Here is a 19,931-nt window from a genome sequence, read left to right as displayed (position 1 = left end):
CAGAGAGCTGATTTCAAAGACAGTCTGGAATTTAAAGCGAAAAAGTGATGCAGCAGGCTAGTCCATTTTGCCAACATTTAATTGCAGCAACTAAAATTGGAACTCAATAGTTTTTATTGACCCAAAATGCTTGTATGCCTGCCTGACAACGTCAGAGCTCCTAATGAGACAATGAATGGTTTCCTGGGGGATCTCCTTCTCAGATCTGGACCAGGACATCACTGCCTGCCTCATATGGACCAAAACATAATGTCCCAGTTCTATTTGGTTTAGGTTGGGTGAGCATGGGGGCCAGTCAGTCATATCAATTCTTTGATCGTCCACGGACTGCCTGCATACTCTCACCACATGAGGTACCAGGAGGAACCCAGGAGCCACTGCACCTGCATAGGGTCTGGGAATAGGTCCATGGACTTCATCTCAAATGGCAGTTAGGGTGCCCTTTCTGAGCCTGTAGAAATCTGCATGTCCCTCCATCAATATGCCTCCCCGGGCCATCACTGACGCACCACCAAACTGGTCATGCTGGATGATGATACAGGCAGCATAACACTCTTTTACACTTACTGTCAAAAAATACAGAACAAACACAAATTGTTTAGTGCTGATTGTATTTTGTGGAGCAGAGTTGCAAAAGACAACATTTTAGAAAACACAAAACCAAAAACAGAAAAACAAAATTATTTTTGACAATATGGGAAAAAAAAACAGAAAAAACAACTTTTAAAAATAAAAGTTCCTTATTGTTAGTGATAAGAAAACACAAACAAATAGAAAACCCACGATTAAAAAAACAACAAAAACAAAACAAACAAAAACAAAAAAAACACTCTAATTTCATTTTCCTGCAAAACATCTATTAAACAAAATTTCAGAAAACATAATAACGTTTTAAAAATATAATGTTTACTGAAATGTGGTCACACAATGCTGGGAAATGCATAACCACAAAAGCACACATTTCAAATATCAGAATGATTTGGAGCTGGATGGAAATACTGGTGGTAGAGAAATGTCCTCTGACGCCACGTATGTTAGAGCTTGAAATTAAAGTTAACTCGATAAATCTCTGTTCTCAGTAAAGGCGTGATTATAGGTAGTGAAAAAAATCCAGATGATGAAAGTAAATGATGAATTACTGTCCCCAAACAAGAAAAAAGAAAGAAAAAGACTGCTATAACCCCCCCGCTCCCCCAAACACACCCATACACATAATGTTGGAGTTTGGAAGTCTTTAAGAAACTACAATTACATCAGCAGCGCAACTGCCATCATACACACAAGGACTTTTTAATAAAGCAGATGCGTTTTATCCCCATTGCAGCCAAATGATACAGAATGGTTGGAAGGATATTGAAGGTGACACACACACACACACACACACACACACACACACACACACACACAGAGCCAGAGAGAGCAGAGAGGGTGTACAGCAGCTGTACTCTTGCTAAGCTGTCTCCGGATATTTCTCCTCGCTGAGAGCCCGTCCAACATCAAGATGCGTTGCTACTTTTTTTCTACTGCTGGGAATAGTCAGTTAATAACTCTCTACTGACTTCATTTACAAAGACAACTTTACCATCCCAGCTGTAAAGAGGCTCAGTGAGAATGCCTGGAGCCTCCTCGAGCTTTTCAGCTGAGAAATATGATGCTGTACATGATCTACGATGTTCAGCAACGCGGCCGTTATTAAAATATATAGGTCGTATCAATCACACAAGTTATCATACTCAGCAGGTTTTATTGTAAGGTAAAAATCGTTGGCTTTAGAAAGAATATAAAGCCTGAATCAGCCATTACAAATCATATTAATAAGTGTCAACGACTTTTTTTAATTTAATATAGCAGTTCCTGTTGTAAACACTAACCTCTATCGCAGAAGAATGTATATTTAATTTGAAGATATAGGAATGGCAGCATGACTTTATTAGCATTGGCAGTAAATTTACCAGAAGCATCTATCAGTGTTGATCCGATCATTTCGTTTCTGCAGTATCTAATGTCACTGTTGGAATTAAATACAGGAAAGTTCCAGACATGCAGTGTGATGGGATTTAAATATATATATATATATTATTGAGATTAAATATTGAAAAATTATATTGATTTGGGTCAAAATTCTCTATATGCAATATGTACATGGATATGTTTGTTGTTTGTGATACTCATATAAAAACAACAAAAACTACCAACAATCAGTTTCAACAAACTCCAGTTCTGCATTGTATTAAATATATTTATTATTGGCGTAGATTTCAGGAGCGACACAGGAGACACATATCCCCAATATTTACCGGAATAAAAACTTCCAATAAGCAGAAAAATTACAATGCAGAGTTACTCAACGTGGAAATAAAAGGAGCAATAATGAGCATTAAAAAAAAAAAACTCCTGAGATGCATTTAACTGCCTTCTCAAGATTAACAAAAGTTTCGGTTTGCTGCGTTGCTAACTACTCTTAAGAACATGTTTCTGGGTCCCGTGGTTTTTCACTTAGCTTTAATAATATCTGAGATGTCCGTGATTCCTAGAAGTCATTCAAAAATATTTAAATTACATTACATTTCGTCATTAATGTGAACACGTGATCCATGCCTATTTAAACAGGTTACTTCTACAAACAAAAGGCGCAGAGGCAGCCTGACGCAGACAGAAAAGTCAGCTCGTTACAACTCATTACTCTACAGCCAGGCAAACACAACAACGGACAGTAGAGGAGAATGTGTCTGTATGTGTGTGTGTATTAACTCAGCAGTTATATCACACGGAAAAAATTTTATAATATTGTATATCGAAGGGCTGTTAAATATTTTATGTCTAAAAAATAAAATAAAATAGAACAAAGAATGAAAAAAATGAATGTGAAATGATGATCTTTACTCAAAACAAAACTCTAAAACAATGACTTAGATTACATTTCTTTAATATTAAATGTTATTTTACATAATGACATTTTTCCCTTTTAGGCGTAGGCGGTATTTCATGGCTGCATCTGGATCCTTTTACACGATCAATTTTCCTGCTGAAGATCAAAAATCTGCGTCTGTTAATTCTGACTCGTTGCTTAACTTTAACTTTACGATGGTGAAAATACTTTTAACTTTTAATTGATTATAATGTGATATTTTTTTCTACTCTGCCAGTAAATGAAAACAGTATTTTACTCTAGAAAAAAAAAGCCGGGAATGTGAGATAAGAGTATTTATAAATCCTGTTTATAAATAAAGGTTTTCGCCAAGCGAACTCGGTCACTTCAGTATTTCAGACATAGATGATCACTGCGACCTTTTTTGTACCATTTAAAATCTGAAAATATAAAAAGATAATGCAAACTCGTCTCTACTACACATTTAATTGCTTTCTTAAACTTTATTGTTTTTAATTGACTCAGCTGATTTTACTGTCGCTAATTGACTCCTGTGATGGGTTTAGTATTTTAATATTGAAGTCCATATCTGAAAATAGAAGCTGTCATAAATGTCATTTATTGCACTGTAAATACCTTTACTGGTTGCTTGTAACCCCCCCCCCCCCCCCCCCCCCCCCCCCCCTTACTTTGGTCAACGCTTCAGTTAAAAGCAGAACTGTTAACTTTTTATAAACAGAACTTTCTTTTCGGTGAAGTAATTTTTCTACATAGAAGACGACGATAAAAAACATAACAAGGCTGAACATATATATATATATATATATATATATATATATATATATATATTAGCAGTGAAATTTAACTTTTTGGTCCGCCGACATCGTTCCAGTTGTTTTCTTCTTCTGCGTACTTCTTGTCTGATGGAGACATGTTTCCCCCTCAGGATATTGGAACAGCACGTTTAAATGTGTCCAGTGTTGGACACTGTTAGATTTTATCTGTGTGTGTCTATGAATATATGCGTGTGTCTTGGAGGGTTATTCACCCTGGTCTCTTCAGTTAGAGCACCGAGGGAACATGTTGAAATTTAAGGTGGTTTGCAGATAATTTCTTCAAGCCTTTTCAGCGCCACTGTCTCCAATTAACTTGCTCTCAAGTTGGCAGTCCGCCCGCAGGGCGGAGGCCCTCCGAAAATTAAAATTCCCACAGCCTGCGGTCTGAGAAGAAAAATATCCCTAGCATTTATGACTGCAAAACAAAGTATGTTTCCACTCTAAACACATCGAAAATACTCCACAAAGAGCAAGTTTAGAATTATAATACTAATTATTGCTTAACAATTTGAAGTGACAGGTTAATTGGCACTTATGTGGCAATGCGGTACACTGCTTCATAACACACTTCATTACTTATCTCTTCTTGTAGTGGATAAAACCCATCTAGGCCACAGTAAATTCATGTAGAACCTATTGCACACACACTAACAAGTGGATCTTTAATAAAGTTTAGATTTTTAATTATGTTTTTTATTGGTTTCTAAAGGAAACTGTGCAGAAGAAGTGGAAATGGTTCCTTTCAGAGCAGAGCTCAAAGGAATGTGGTGAATTCAAGCTCAAAGGCCAAAGCTGGGCGCCAGAGTCGCCACTGTTTCAAGGACTCTTGGTTTGGGTTTATATTTCAGCTCCTGAAATGAACATTCATCAGCCTCAGTCCGTCCCCTGTATAAGTCATCATTTCTTCTCAGCAGATCTGAAAACTGCGCAACAGCCCACCTTCGTCCACGTAAATAACAGCGCCAGGGCCGACAAGCAACGTGTATTTCATATTTAATCGTCGTAAATAACGGTGTTAGCTACATACACGACGCACAGTTTTGATTTACAGCCTTCTCCAAAGAGTCCAAGATTCCACGTCTGTAGTGATTAGAAAGAAATATAAAGACTTACAATCCCGGTCACTTTGCAGGTCAGCTGCAAGTCAAATGTTTCGACTCCCGGTCATCGCGGTCGGCTGCTGCTTTTGAGCCTCCTCTTCTTTTCGAGCGCACGGGCGGATTTTATCCCAAAAATGTCAGCCAAAGTGGTCACCACCAGTTGCATGATATCATAGTCCGTTACAGCTTCACTCCCCGGTGCCTCCACTGAGCTCCGGACCGTGCTGTGTTCACTCATAGCAGCCTGACCGCTGAGTGAGAAGCCTTTACCCGACCGACAAGAAAGATTCAACAGCCCCAGTCGCGTTTACAGTCCGCACCACCACAGGCCATATATCAGCTCAATAAAAACCAAAGCAGCCGGCCCGATGTAGGATTTTATTATGGTATTAAACGGACTCAAAAAAAAGTAGTTGAAGTAGTTTGCGCTATAAAGACAAGCGGCCTAACAACGCAGGACCCGATTTAATGGCGCTCGTTAACACAAATGACTGTTAATCTGTCAATAAAAAACCGCTCTAAAGCTCTCAGAAAAGTTGGCAAGTAGATCCAGGAGTCGGGTAAATAATGAAAAACACACCTAGGTGTGAATTTTACTGTCTATCTTGTCTTGGACAGAAAAGGTCTATGCTGTTAACTCTCTTTAAGTGGAGGACTATTGGTGCTTATAATACTGGTGTTTTAAAAGCGCATTCCGCGATTTAACAAGAGTGAATGTTCTGTTTTTTCTTTTGCACTGAACGCCTTGAATTCATAAATTAAAGATATTTCGCACCACTTATTTGTGCGCCATTGTTTCTGCTTTGCATTTCGTACATACCGTCCAGACAACGCATAATCTCTTTTTTTTTTATATATATAAGTCTACCTCGGCAGCAACGGCAGATAAACTGACTGGATATTCGGAGCGTTCATTTTGCATATTGCATATAAACAAGACAATCTATCTGAACGACAGAGAGAGAGAGAGAGAGAGAGAGAGAGAGAGAGAGAGAGATAAGGAGAAAGAGGGGCCCTCGTGCAGGATTGATTTACGTTTCACTGACGCTTTTTCAGGCTAGAAGAAAAATTCCGGCCAATCACTTTGCGCCTCGCTCACAGACTCGACAAACCCCCGTGCACAGTGCTAGGCTGTAGGGCTGTAGCACTTTGTTTCGAAAGAAAGGGACTAGGGGAGAGACAGAGAGTGAGAAAGGGAGGGGGCGACTTAGCAAGGGACAGAAGTGAAGAAGAAAAAGAGAGAGAGGGAAAGAAAGGAAACCTCGTAATGTCTCTCGTCTTGTTTTCTATTTAGTGAATTCGAGGCGTTTCACAGATAATGTCCGAGAATGTCCATTTCTGGGACTTTGAGCAACTATTACGTGGACTCCATCATAAGTCACGAGACCGATGAACTCTCAGCCCAGACTCGCTTTCCCAGCGCCCAATATTCCGCCTCGAGCTCCGCTGCGGCCGCGGGTGGGAGGCTGCCCGGTGGCGTTGCTGCGCACACGGAGCATCCCCATCCCGATTCCTATCCGTCCTGCAGCTTCCAGCCCAAGCCTCCAGTCTTCTCGTCCTCCTGGAGCCCATTTAATCCACACCACGGTGCCAGTGGCCTCCCTGCTGTCTACCACCCTTACATCCCAGCTCAGCACGCGGACACAAGGTACATACGCTCATGGCTGGACTGCGCGCCCCGCAGCTCCGAGTCTGGTCCGGTGCAGGGCCAAACGGGGCAGGTCAAGCTGGAGCCACAGCTTGGCCATCTCGGAGGGGAGATCCCACCCAAAATCGGCGGACAGCATCAGCACGAGACCACAACATACATCTTGGAGTCAACGTCCACGACATCGCGCGAGCTTGGCCACCATCCGGCCGCCATCCCGGGAGCAGGGTTCGAAGAAAATAAGGACATTTGTGAAGGGAGTGAGGACAAAGACGGCGTGGATCAAAGTAAGTTATTAAAGCAGGAAATAGTGCGTGGAAGTGGGACAGAGCTAGTGGAGGGAGGGAGATTGTAAATACTTTAAATGCCGCCATAAAAAAAGAACAAAGAACCGGAGAAGCCGAAGTGTTCCCACCTTCTGCTCTCTAAGTTTACTGTGATTCTTAGCCCATGTCATCCGTGCGTTTGCAGCTGGCTCCCGTAGTTAACACATTTCCTGGAAAGGCATATACAAAAAAACAAACAAACAAAAAGAACAAAACAGCAACAACAAAACAACCGGATTTTGTGACGTAAAAATTTCAAACTAAAAAACAAAAACAAAACAACACAAAACAAAAAACATGGCAGTCTTCAAATAACCTGCAAATGATGCACACAGTCACAGGGACCGCCTATAATTGTAACTGTTCCAGTAACTAAAATGTTACAAGCAATCCTTACAAACAAATGGAACGGGTGTTGCTCTGTATTTCTTGGTATAATTGTGACCCTGGTATTGCCGTATAAGAGACTTTCAAAGTGACTCAGTGCTCATGATACTTATCGCTGATGATCTGACAAAAGCTCATTCACAACTATCGCTTTGCGCGAATGATGTATATGTATTAAATACAATTGGGGTGCTTCTAAAAAGCTTCCAAGTCAACACACGAAGAACATTATTCAGGCTAAAGGTTGGGAAAGTTATAGCCTGTTTGCCCCTTTTTATCCTCTTCATCCAGATCCATCACCCGACAGTAACAACAGGAGGTGCGTAGTTTGGGTACCCTCTAGCTCAGTGGGACACACGCATTTCTGTCCTGTTTCAGAAAAGACCAAGTGCTCATTGATTTCCATTTTAATACTGTAATCGCATGATTCTCGTTATCGCTATCACGAGAATCATCTTTTCGCCCTGTTGTGCTTTAAATACTTTAAAAGTTTCCATGTCAGGCACCCTGTAACAAACTGCCTAGTCTAAAGTGTGGTAATCTCTCTGGAGCCTTCTGCTCCTCATCCCTCGCCTTTACGCATTAGTTGACAGTCAATACTATTTAGAGAAAAGAGCATTTTACTGCTCCATTCTCATCCCGGCTGGGATCTTTTATAGCTTAGAGTAAGCAGACAAATAATATGGTGAGGCCGGACGGCCTAACCTAACTCTCCTGAGACAAAGCCTCTCAGCATCTTCCCGTTGTTTTAGTTTGTACGCTTAGAAATGGGTCGAGGTGGAGATGTGCAGTCATAGTTATCCTGACCTTTCTAGTATAATATTAAAGATAAACTAGACCGTTAAACGTATCGTCTGCATAACATTGCCCGACTTCTTTTAAAAATCATTTAAAAAAAAAAAGAAAGAAAAGAAATGAAAGGTCGTCCATCAGTGAGGGCTCCGAACCGCCCGGGACCGTGGAGCAGAGGCCTCATAAGTCAGCCTGCAGCGGGGTCTGGCTCCACTGTGCTCCACTCACATCAGAGGTGGACAGTGAGGACGTGAACTCTGCCTTCTTAAAGCGCGTATAAATCTACACGTAGGCTTTTGTAAATTCCAGAGTGGATTCAAGCTGTGCTAGCAACGCAATGAGAAGATATGCGGAACATAAAATAGTTGGGGTTTTTTTGTTTTTATTTTTAATACTTCCTTTCCTTTAGTGTATTCTTTATGTGCTAGCAATGTTTTTCAATTATTTAAAAGAAATCATACAACAATACATAGATGACTGTAACCTTTAAATCAGTTTGATCTCACAGCATTAAACAAATGCAGCTGATTGGATAATTAATTTGTTGAAATAACTTGTTCTTGCTGCACAAACAGGCACAGCTCCACTGATGTTATTGCAGACTGTAGTCTGGCGGCTGTACGATTCATCGACCCTCTATCTTTGTAATAGTAAAGTGTTTTAACCAGTCACAAGTCGCAATCATCTTGATATGAAGCAGTCCGGAGTTTGGCCGGTGCATCACGGAAATTTCTTGTTCATGTTTTCTTTTTCTTTTTCTTTGTTTATTTTTGTTTTGCTTTGTCTTTATATTCACTCGCGCTAACAGCAACATTTAATCTGTCACTGGCGGGGTTGGCTCCCTTCGAAGTTCTTTTCCAAAGTTTCTTGAATTTTTATTTTTTTTTTTTTTTTTGGGGGGGGGGGGGGGGGCAGAAACCGCACCCTAGAAAAAGAATCAAATATATTATTTTTAATTTTTCTTTTTAACTGACGCTGGATATGGATGGCCTCTATTTCCCTTCTCTAATCCCTCCTGATAAATCTAGTCCGAGGAGTCCGATCCATCCGTGCGCGCATGCCAGAAAGAGACTTCTATGTCTATAGTGGCCCTGAGAAGAAAATAAAAAAATCATAGACATACATTCATATATACACGATGACTGCACTGGAACCCCCCCCCCCCCCCCCCCACACACACACACACACACACACACACACATACACACACATACATACACATATGTAGCCAGCTTATTACAACATCTGAGCGTGCTATCCATCAGAGCAGTGAGCTGGTTAAGGGCTGGATGGAGCCTAACAGCCTCCAGTCTGAATTATTAGACTTTCCGCTGGTAACGCCGTATGTCCCAGTCTGGCTTGGTGGTCGTGAAAAGCTCCTCTGTTCAGATGAGTAAAATGAAAAGCAAAAAATCAAAGAAAGAAACCAAAACGTTTCCTCTGAGTTGTTTTAAAGGGGTTCATGAAATTTTCTTGTCTTTGCTTTTTGTCTTCTTTGTATGTGTATTGCAGTGGCCTAGTGTTTCAGGTAGTGGGACTGATACCAAGCAGCAACTAAAGCCTCTTTCTGTTGGTCACAAAGTGGCCATTTAAAACTGCAGGAACAACATTCTATTGGTCAGCTCTTTTTTGGAACATCAGTCACTTTCAAGGCAATTTGCTTAGAAACACACTTGAAGCTTTATTGCAAATGTTGTTTTCTGGTTGTTTGTAGAGATTAAAAAAAATCCCTTTGTATGCATCTGTTTGGATGCAAAATAGTGTAAAATTAATATGTGTGATACATATCAGCCTTATTAGCTTAGCTTAACCAGGAATCAGGGAAACAAGGAGCCATCTATTCCTAAAGGTAGTAAAATAAATTTTCCAGCACGTCTAAAACTGACAAGTTGGCATGTTACATATTATGCACTCACAAAAAACAGAACAGTAAAGCTGACTTGCTGTTGTTGGTCACTGGCACACTTGGTTTAATGCCCAATGGAAGTGTTCACGCATAAGTGGCCTAACAATGTAGTACTCCACAGTGGCCAGAGTCCTCAGAACATTGACTTAAAGAGTTTTTATTTTAAACTATTATTGGCTAGACATTACAGCTTGGCAGAATTCCTCTCCTGTTTGAAAATGAAAAGGAATTTTGAACAGATAGTTGGTCTTTGAAGAATTCTGAAAAAAAAAAGAAGAAAAGTTCTTGCCTTGCACATGTTGGCAAACAGAGAAAAATTCCAAACAGAACGTTGTTTTTATCAATATGAAAAACCTTTCCAGCTCCAAGCTTGTAAATTTGAAAATGAGCATGCTGTGACAGTGAGGTCCTAAGACCAGCTTACCTTGAAGGGGTCAGGCTAACAAACTGTACTTGTACTCTTTGAATTCAGGTCTGAACCTCTTTTCAGTGGGGAACATGAAAACATAAGTGCCTGCATGATGTAGGCTTATCTTCAGATTCTGGCTGAACACTCAAAGTGGTCACCATGTAAATAACATGACTGCAAATCTACCTTTGAAAACATCTCATCCAGTTAAAGCTAGCATACAGCTACAGATTTCTCTTTGTGTTGCTGGTGCTGGGCAGCCTTCCAGAATAAACTACAAGATTACACTTCAGTCTTTGTGCTACTGATTCTGCTGCCAGGCAGGGTGAGAAAGTTATTACCTTGAACTTTATTAACTTATAACGCCGAGTGAACAACCCCATTAATTGGCGTGTTGCTGTTGGTGAGATGGGGTATAAGTGCTGGGGGTGGATGGGGATGGGGAAGGAAGGGAGTGGGATAAAATATGACTTTGGGAAATGTAATAACATGCCTTGGGGATATATGAGAGGTCAATTTCTGGAACTATTAGGGTGAAATTGCAAAGGGAAGGAGACACAGAGAGAAAAAGAGACTGGACGGGATATTTATCTTAGCCGTTTCGGTTGCTGTTTCCATGCATTCATCAAAGTGGGGATACACACCTAGGCAAAGACACACAGGGTAACAACTGAACATCAGGCTGTAGGGCCATGGGCTATAGCAGGCAGCTTTAGGGAAATGTAAATCTTTTCATCCATGTGCCTGTCCATCAGCACCAAGCTAGACATTGCTTCTGCAACTATGTGGATTTAGCCACGTTAACATTATAGAAGCAACACCCCGCACCATGCTTATTCTTTCTATCAACATGCTCTCTGTCTTCCCATCCCTTTGAAAAAAAGAGTCTATGCTTTCCACGATAACCTTAACTCACCCCTGTCCAAACTCTCTCACTCCTCAAACGCTTTGTCATCCAGGGTGACAGCCATCGTCATGGCACAGCTCTGAGGGTAATGGATGGTCCTGGAGGTGAATATACACCCGGGGAATGCAAAGCACACACTTTACAGTGTGACAAAAGCTCTGCACCCCTCTACTCCACCTTATCCTCATCACTTTACTGGGCATTATTTTTCTCTGAGTTGAAATTGATCCTCTACATGCTGCTCATGTTGGAGGGAATTAATTCCAGAAGGTATTAAGAACGTATTTACTGACAATGGCCACTAACTATAATTCAACTCACAGGAAGAACACAAGGGGAACATGAAGGCTATCTTCTGTCAGATCCACACAAGAACAGATGCTGGGTGATGCCGTATTCATCACTGACAGACACATGACCTCGCAATGGTGTTCCAAACCCAAAGTCTCATGCATCAAAAGACTACTATAGACTGTATATAAATGATGGATGTAGCCATGATGCCACCCACTGGTTAGTGAAAAAAGTTTAATTTTGTCTATACAGTGTTCATTCAGAACACCAGTCATCTAACGGTGCTTTATATCTGATGTGACCAATTGTTACAGAAAATAGCTGCCAACAGGTCATAGAGCAGGGAAGTAAATGACCATTTTCTCAGAAAACTTCAAACAACCAGACTTTGTTCTGCAACCAGAAGTCTCACCCCATGCTGGCAATTGGAAAGAATGTGTTTAAGGCATTACACATATACAACGATTGAGCATAACATTATAACCACCTGCCTAATATTGTGTTGGTCCCCCTTTTGCTGCCAAAACAGCCCTGACCCATCGAGGCATGGACTCTGCTAGACCCCTGAAGGTGTGCTGTGACATTTGCACCAAGATGTTAGCAACAGTTTCTTTAAGACCCATAAGTAGAGAGTTGAGGCCTCCATGGATTGGACTTGTTTGTCCAGTACATCCCACAGATGCTTGATTGGACTGAGATCTGAGGAATTTGGAAGCCAAGTTAACACCCCAAACTCATTGTTGTGCTTCTCAAATCATTCCTGAACCATTTTTGCTTTGTGGCAGGGTGCATTATCCTGCTGAAAGAGGCCACAGCCATCAGGGGTCTGCAACAGTGGTACATGTCAAAGTAACATCCGCATGGATGGCAGGACCCAAGGTTTCTTAGCGGAACTTTGCCCATTTTTGCAGGTGACAGGGGTCAGCATGGGCATGCTGACTGGTCTACAGCTATACAGCCCCATACACAACAAACTGTGATGCACTGTACATTGTGACACCTTTTTATCAGAGCCAACATTAACATTAACCTTTTTCGGGCTCGTCTGTGGGATCAGACCACACGGACCAGAATTTGCTCCCCACATACATCAGTGAGCATTGGCCACCCATGACGCTGTCACTGGTTCATCACTGTTTCTTCCTTGGATAATTTTTGATAGATACTGACCACTGCAGGCAGGGAACACCACATAAGAGATGAAGAGATAATTCTCCAGTTCACCAGTGAGTGGTCATTAAGTTATGCTTGATTGGTGTATAAATGTTGATAGATTACACATAAAATCAGGTAGAAAGACTTCTGAAAGAATTCTGATTACTCAACCTGTATAGCAATCTCTCATGTTTACAAATCCTGCAGAAGAATATTCAATAAAGGCAGTTTGTAGAGTTGGACATGCACAAGTGAGGCTTTCATCACAGGTTTTATGCCCATTCATGTGACTGAGCTGACAAAGTCTGGTTGCTTTTTGTGTATAACAAATAAAAAAAACTCCTATATTGCCACAGTTAATATCCTTATTGTATTTACTCATTTCAAAGTTCACTTATGCTGTGTGCAGAGCTGCCTGTTTTCAAAAAAATGAAAACAATGTCTAGTCATTTCTGTATATGTAATTGTGTCCTAAATCTATAGTGGCATTCTAATACTGTCATTCTGTTCAGATTTATTAAGAACTGATCACTCAGTTCTGTTCAGTTTTATAGATCTAGTTCAAAACAACAGCCCAATCACTTTATATTGTACAGAGCCTACAATATTGCTGAGATCATGAGCAAGCATTTGGTGATGGTGGAGAGGACGAACTCCTTTATAACAGGAAGAGACCTCCAGCAGACACACAGTCAGGGAGGGGCAGCCATCTGCATTGACTGGTTGGAGGTTGAGGGGAAAGTAAAAACAACAAAAGAGCTCATAAAGAGATAAGTTCATAAGACTTTGGTGATGGTCATAAACGTCTTTTGTAACTGTGAACACTGACACTGACACTTTGAGGGTAATGCTTTGATCGCGAATAGGTCAGAAGTTATGTCACCCTGAACCATCTCCAGAAATAATTACGAAATATTTTTAAAAAGTTTAAGTCATTATTTCAAGATGGCTTACTTTCACATAATTACATAATTTATATGGAAGTAATACTTTTAAGCCCCAAGTTTGTGCTTTCTCCCTTTTTAAAAAAAAATGTATGTTATGCACTGGCTTACTTTTTGCTGGCAAGCATATTTGTACATACTTGTTTAAATTGGGGGAATTCTATAAGTCCACTTGTGTACTGATGAGTGCAATGGCTCATCGGATGATTATTTTTGAAGTTCAGAGCCTTAGTTTATTCATGTCGCGTCATCATTTCAGTTTTGTTGTGTTTAAACATCGATTCTTGTGGATCTGTCATGTAGTTTTCAGTATTTCTGTGGCTAAAAACAACATATGGATTTAGTTATAATCATGACTGAGACTCTTAATGATGCCAGTTCAGTGATCATGTTCAGAGATAGTCAAATTTGAATAAAACCTGTGTTGTTGAAACTATACAGTGTATGGAGCATATTAATTCCAAAAAAAAAGAAAAAGAAAAAAAGTTCATCCAATGTTATGTACAAGTACTTTTAATGTTATTAAAAATATAATTTAGGTCAAGCTAACATAAGGTATATAAAGTGTGTTTAACTTAAAATTAAATAGACCTCAGGGCAGCACAGTGGCCTGTGGATTAGCACTGTTTCCTCGGCAAGAAATCCTCTTTTCAAATCCACCATCTGTGTGGCGTTTGCATTTTCTCCCCACGTCTGCGTGGGTTCTCTCATGCATTAAGTGGGGTTAGGTTGGCTATTCTAAATTGTCCATAGACGTGGATGTGAGCGTGAATGGTTGTCTGTTTCTCTGTGTTAGCAGGGTGGACCCTGCCTTTCACCTTATGATAGTTGGGCCAGGCTATCATATAGGCTCTATACATCATGTCTCTGGTATTGGTGGTGGTGGTGAGGGGAACCAAATGAGCAGTGAAATTACCACGATAATCCCATGTTGGCTGTAAAAGACAATTTCTCAGCTTTCTGAAACCATTTGAGTTTTTTTCCAATAGATAATGCAAAGTGCGCTTGCGCAAACGTGTTGGTGCCGATATGATACGCTGGGTGTTAATTAAGTAGTTATCGTTCTTTTTTTCAACAATCCCCTGAAAGAGACCTACAACGTATGTTGCAGGTTTATTAGCTTGGACACTGTGGCCTAGAATATACTGCACTGCGGACACAGATACAGTGAGCAGACATTTCACATGTGTAGTTGGTACAGTGTAATGTAAATTTTCCACTGAGAAGTCCGCGGTCACAAAAATCCAGGCAGGCGTGCGGAGATCTGCAGAGGGACGCTCACCATTTGATAACGAAATTTAAGTCACTTAGAGCTGAGCGACCCTAGTACAAAGGCCTCAGTATACCCACAGCGCTGGTCATCCCGGTAACGTTACCTAACAGCGAACATCCAATTATGCTCGCCGTTATGGCGCAGGTAGCCGCGGCAGTATTCGCCTGGTGCAGTCCGTGAGCTCCGCAACATTTGCTACTTACTTTCGCTTTCACCCACTGGTTGTCTTAAAGCATTAAAATCTACTTTATTAGGCTGGAGCGCTTAAACATTGGTTACTAATCTCGCTGCCGGGTCTCCAGCTGGCCGTGTCCGCAACACAGTTTAATGGATACATTACCAAATGCCAGTAGACTATCTGTGAATGAGAACGGTTCGCAATGCACGTCGATAAGAAATGGAAGTTTTTCATTCGTAGGCAAAGCAATTAAATTTAAAACAATCTGAGTTTAATTAGAAGTATTACCGCGTTCACACCACAGGAAAACGGGGCCTGGATCCTCAGACGAGAGCACACACACACACACACACACACACACACACACACACACACACACACACACACACACACACACACACACGCACACACACACGGTGCTGAAACTCAGTGTTTCCCCGCATTACTTGTGAGTGATAAGATCATCCATTCTGACTGAGGCTGTATTTTACATACACACAAAACATCCTCTTCATAACCCGTCACCCAGGAGACCTGCTCGAGGTTGCCAGCATAAATCTCTGATTGAGAAAGAGCATTACTTCCAAAGGTCGTCCACATGGTTAGGCTACATGTGTGCTTTGCTTTAATGCTTTCCTTTAGAAAATAAAATCAGATTGGATAACACTACTGGAGTCACATTTATATTTTTGCACAAGACTCGGAATTGAAGCTGCTGACTGAGATGGCGTCACTGATAAAATGCATCAAATAAACAGCAGCTTTAAAGGAAACAATGTACTCGTGTTTTCCCCTTTGCATGCTGATCTGCGCTCTTCATCATTGCTGATGGAATTTTATAGCTTTTATAATACACGTTTTATTTTTCTTGTTTGAAATTTTCCGGTGTGGCCTCGTTACATTAAATACATTTTTAAAATTATTATTCTTACTTTACTCACTCTATCTGGTGGGCGTTTCTGTTTGTTGGTTTGACTTAATGGAGGAAGAGTCTGACCTAACCACAGGAAATGCTTGCTGTTGGTTAAAGGTTTTATTTAGAAGATGTAAAAATGGAAATGAACCAGAACCAACTATGGGTTCTCATTTTTTTTATAGTCACTTGCAGATATGTGCAAGCAAATGCGTTATCGAATCGGTCCGAAAGTGAGTCCAGGATTTCCTTTTTAATGTGTATTCTTTAGAGACTTGAAATGCCGTGATAGTCTGTCTCATAGTGGAGATGCCATGGGGAAGAACAGACAGCTTTGAGCCCTAAACCAGACCCATGCGCCCTAAACAAGAGCTTTAAGGCTAATTACATTGGCCTAAAAGCTATAAACAAGGGTGCGGTGGTGGGGAGGAGGGGTGATGGAGGCAGGGTGGCCTGGAAAACAACGAGGCGATAAAAAGACAGTGAGAAAAAAAAAACTTGACAGGAATTCATAATTTTCTCTCCGTCCCATGGAAAACAAGAATATTCAATTTAAGCGCTTCTATATTTATGCATCACAACGCTGTTATTTACCATATCAGTCTCAAGAATGCACCCTAAAAGAGGTAAATTGTATGTTTTCTCTCTAAGCTGGAGCTTGATGCCGTCCCTTGATGGTACGCACAACACGTTCCTTGATATTCCTTTGTGTGTGTTCAGTTATGCGGAAATATTTCTGCTGCTGCACTCAGACGAGCGAAATGTTCAGCTGCATATCTGGTCGCTTAATGAAACGGAACGGATGATCTTGTCTGGATTAAAAAAATTCCAACCGCTTAGAAACAAGCAGCGCACTGAAAGCTGCAATGAGATCATAATCCTACCCCCCACCCCCCCCAACCCTAGGTAGAAAATGTTCACCGCTGTCTGCCTGTTTGTGTTTGCGCTTTCTTTCTTTCTTCCTTTCTTTCTTTCTTTGGTCATAAAATATAATTAAGCTGAGAATATGCACACCATGCTTCCTTCTAATGCATAAAACGCTGGTTTGCTCTTTTGTCCTGATATTATTTTCAGTATAGTTGCCTCCTTGATTGGAGCAGTATCAGAGCGAAGTTCACTTTGAAATAAATGCCTCGCTTACATGAACGCATTTTAACTCAGGTGAGGTAAAAAATGGTTCTATGAGCTAATTCCGTTTAGAAACACATATCGAGATTAAAAGAAAAAAAAAGATTAAATAAATAAGTAAGAGCAAATCAGCCTTGGAGACTGAGTTTGTTTTTTTCTGTGATGTTAAATCTGCATTTTGGGCGCTACCGTTTATATTTTCTCCATTCTGGAGGAAGCAGGCCGTCTGTCTTCCACGTGATGCCTTATAAACTTGTGTCAAATTGCGCCCCTGTTAACACTATAAACGTCTTTTCTTCATCAAAGTGTCAACTGCAGAGTCGACTGCTTTAGAACAGAGCATTGACGCAGAATTTTAGGTGAGACGTGGTTCTCGGTGTTGTCTTGGTGCTTTGTGACTGAGCACTAAGACAGCCAGTATGTTGTGAATCAGCGTGTTAGAGCGGTTGCGTTTCTAATTGCTTTCCTTTTTGTTTCTTTTCTTTTTAATATTTTGTTTCTTTTTACTCTTTTCTCTTTCCCCAGATGACCCATCAGCCAATTGGCTGCATGCACGCTCCTCCAGGAAGAAGCGCTGCCCGTACACCAAATACCAGACGCTGGAGCTAGAGAAGGAGTTCCTGTTCAACATGTACCTCACGCGCGATCGGCGGCATGAGGTGGCGCGCGCACTCAACCTGACGGAGCGGCAGGTGAAGATCTGGTTCCAGAACCGAAGGATGAAAATGAAGAAGCAAAACAAGGACCAACCCAAGGACTAGGGACATATACACAGACGCACATGCATGCACGCTCACATCTTCTATCCAACATAAAGCCCCTTTGTTTCTCTACAGAGTTCCCAAGAACTGCAAAAATGTACATGCACATTTGCTGCTTCCAGTTTGTTTTAACATTCCAAGTGAACCAAAAGGGACGCCAGTCTATAAGTATGATCGATCGCTTGATCCCGACCAAAGCGCGTAGAGTGAAGTCTTAAGAAAGTCTGATGTTCAGTAAGCTGGAAGTTTCCTGGAATTTTTCAGTGGAAACCTTCGGTCTGTTTGCTTGATGAAGTCATAGAGTTTGTTGCCGTTACTTCCTCCTTCACATTAAACTAATAATTCTCATACAGTAATGCAATTCGGCTTAAATATTAAGTTACGTTATTAAAGACAAAGCGTGCAGAAAGCCGCCCGCAAAAAAAAAAAAAAAAAAAAAAAAGTGTGTGTGTTGGGGGGGGGGGGGGGGGGGGGGGTACGGACTGTTCTTTCTGTTTTGGTTATTTATTCACACCAGAGGTGTGCGGAAGTGCTGAAACCGGGATTTCACATGGTCATTAATAAGCACGTGGAGCACACACACACGCGGGCACTGCTGTCCCCCCCTCCCCCCCGTTGCTGGCAGAATTTGATTAGAAAGCGCCTGATGGTCGGAGTTGATACAAGCAGCCAGTCGCCATTTGTTTTCCGGTTGTCGGCCCATTAGGCGGCTGTCGATATCTAGGATCTCCGTGTTCGGCTTGCTCCCCGGGTGGTTTATGCGCTGCAGCGGCGGCTCATCTGTGGCCTGGAGTCAAAAGATGTTAGATTTCGGAAGGACAGGACTCGCATTTTTTTCTTAATAAACCACACGCATCAATCAAATTAAGCTTCAAGCCATTATATTTTTAAGTATCCCAGAAACACTTTTTAATCAGACTGTCTGGTACAAATCCAGCAAGGCTGTTACTTCTTGCAGAGAACTACTCCTTTCAGTCTCTAGTGCCCACAAATCTGTGTGCATGCCGCACAGCTGTGCGCCTTTCAGGCTGAAAACAAGGATATATATCTGCTTACCATCGTCCGGTTTTTCAACTTGCATCTTAGCGTTGATTTTTTTTTTTAAAGAGTCGGCTCTATTTTTATACATTATTACTGCGTATATCAACTGCTATGCAAGGCGATTTATTCTGTGATTAAAGGAAATATGTTGAATGGGTCCGCAACGTTGGTTTCCAAATGCAACCTAGGTGGAAATCTACGACCAGACATGTACTGCAGTGTAAAAAAAGAAGAAAAAGGTAAAAGAAAAGAACGAAAGAAAGCTGAAAATATAGGAATTTCTACGAATTTAAACATAGCGCACCAGCCGTAGAGTAAGAAAACGTCTTAAGTTTATGTGCAGATTTTATATCTCCGAGTATTTGAGTTAAGTTTACGCAGAATTTTATTGATCTGGGTGTTTAAACATGAGTAGATGTGTTGGAGGGCCGGACAGCGTTTTTTTTTTTGTAGTGTCGACGTACTTAAATGTCGTCCCGTGGCAGTTTTATGGACGGATCATAAACAACACATTCGCTTGTGTGTGTGTGTGTGTGTGTGTGTGTGTGTGTGTGTGTGTGTGTGTGTGTGTGTGTGTGTGTGTGGGTGTGTGTGTGTGTGTGTGTGTGTGTGTGTTTGGTCTAGGACGGATGTCTGTGCGCCAACATACATACAGTACATGCACACCTGTCGGTTAATATTATAACGGGTCTGTACAGCCGGGCTTGTTTACCAAGTGTTCAGCAGAGAAGCCTGCAGTTTCTCCCACGCGCCTACAAATCCTCTATTCACGAGAACAAATGTTTACAAAGTTTGCGCATGCCTCAACTCACTCCTTTTGAAGACATCATTTCGTCGTACATCTCTCTGTATGTTAAATCTGTCGAAGGGGAAGCTAAGAAGAAAAAACAAAAACAGAAGTTTCTTGATATGAAATATTTCTAATTTATTGTATATAAAGTGAGTAACCTCGTCTTTCTTATTGGAGTAAGTTGAGTCAGTTGTCCTCTCGGGGAATGGCATCTTACTGGAATATAGTTGACTTTTCGTTTTGTCTGTCATGTTCTTTAGATTCTGTTTTCCAT

The 19,931-nt window shown here is 41.1% G+C and overlaps 1 protein-coding gene across 1 annotated transcript; it reads left to right on the top strand.

Moving 5' to 3' along the window:
• Positions 1-5,955: 5,955 nt before the first annotated feature.
• On the top strand, positions 5,956-18,242 carry hoxb9a (homeobox B9a). Its single transcript, XM_030724963.1, has 2 exons — positions 5,956-6,740; positions 17,591-18,242. The coding sequence occupies exons 1-2, from the start codon at positions 6,134-6,136 to the stop codon at positions 17,824-17,826; spliced, it is 843 nt and encodes a 280-aa protein (XP_030580823.1). The 5' UTR covers positions 5,956-6,133; the 3' UTR covers positions 17,827-18,242.
• The last annotated feature ends 1,689 nt before the right edge of the window (positions 18,243-19,931 follow it).

The sequence above is a fragment of the Archocentrus centrarchus genome, unplaced genomic scaffold (assembly GCF_007364275.1).
Source record: "Archocentrus centrarchus isolate MPI-CPG fArcCen1 unplaced genomic scaffold, fArcCen1 scaffold_43_ctg1, whole genome shotgun sequence".
Classification (NCBI taxonomy): Eukaryota; Metazoa; Chordata; class Actinopteri; order Cichliformes; family Cichlidae; genus Archocentrus; species Archocentrus centrarchus.
This window is presented reverse-complemented; position numbering and strand designations above follow the sequence as displayed.

Excerpts from the sequence above, each read along its gene's own strand:
- hoxb9a (XM_030724963.1), top strand. The coding sequence starts at position 6,134 with ATGTCCATTTCTGGGACTTTGAGCAACTATTACGTGGACTCCATCATA. Across the intron at positions 6,741-17,590 it reads CAAAGACGGCGTGGATCAAA|ATGACCCATCAGCCAATTGG; the intron begins GTAAGTTATTAA and ends CTCTTTCCCCAG.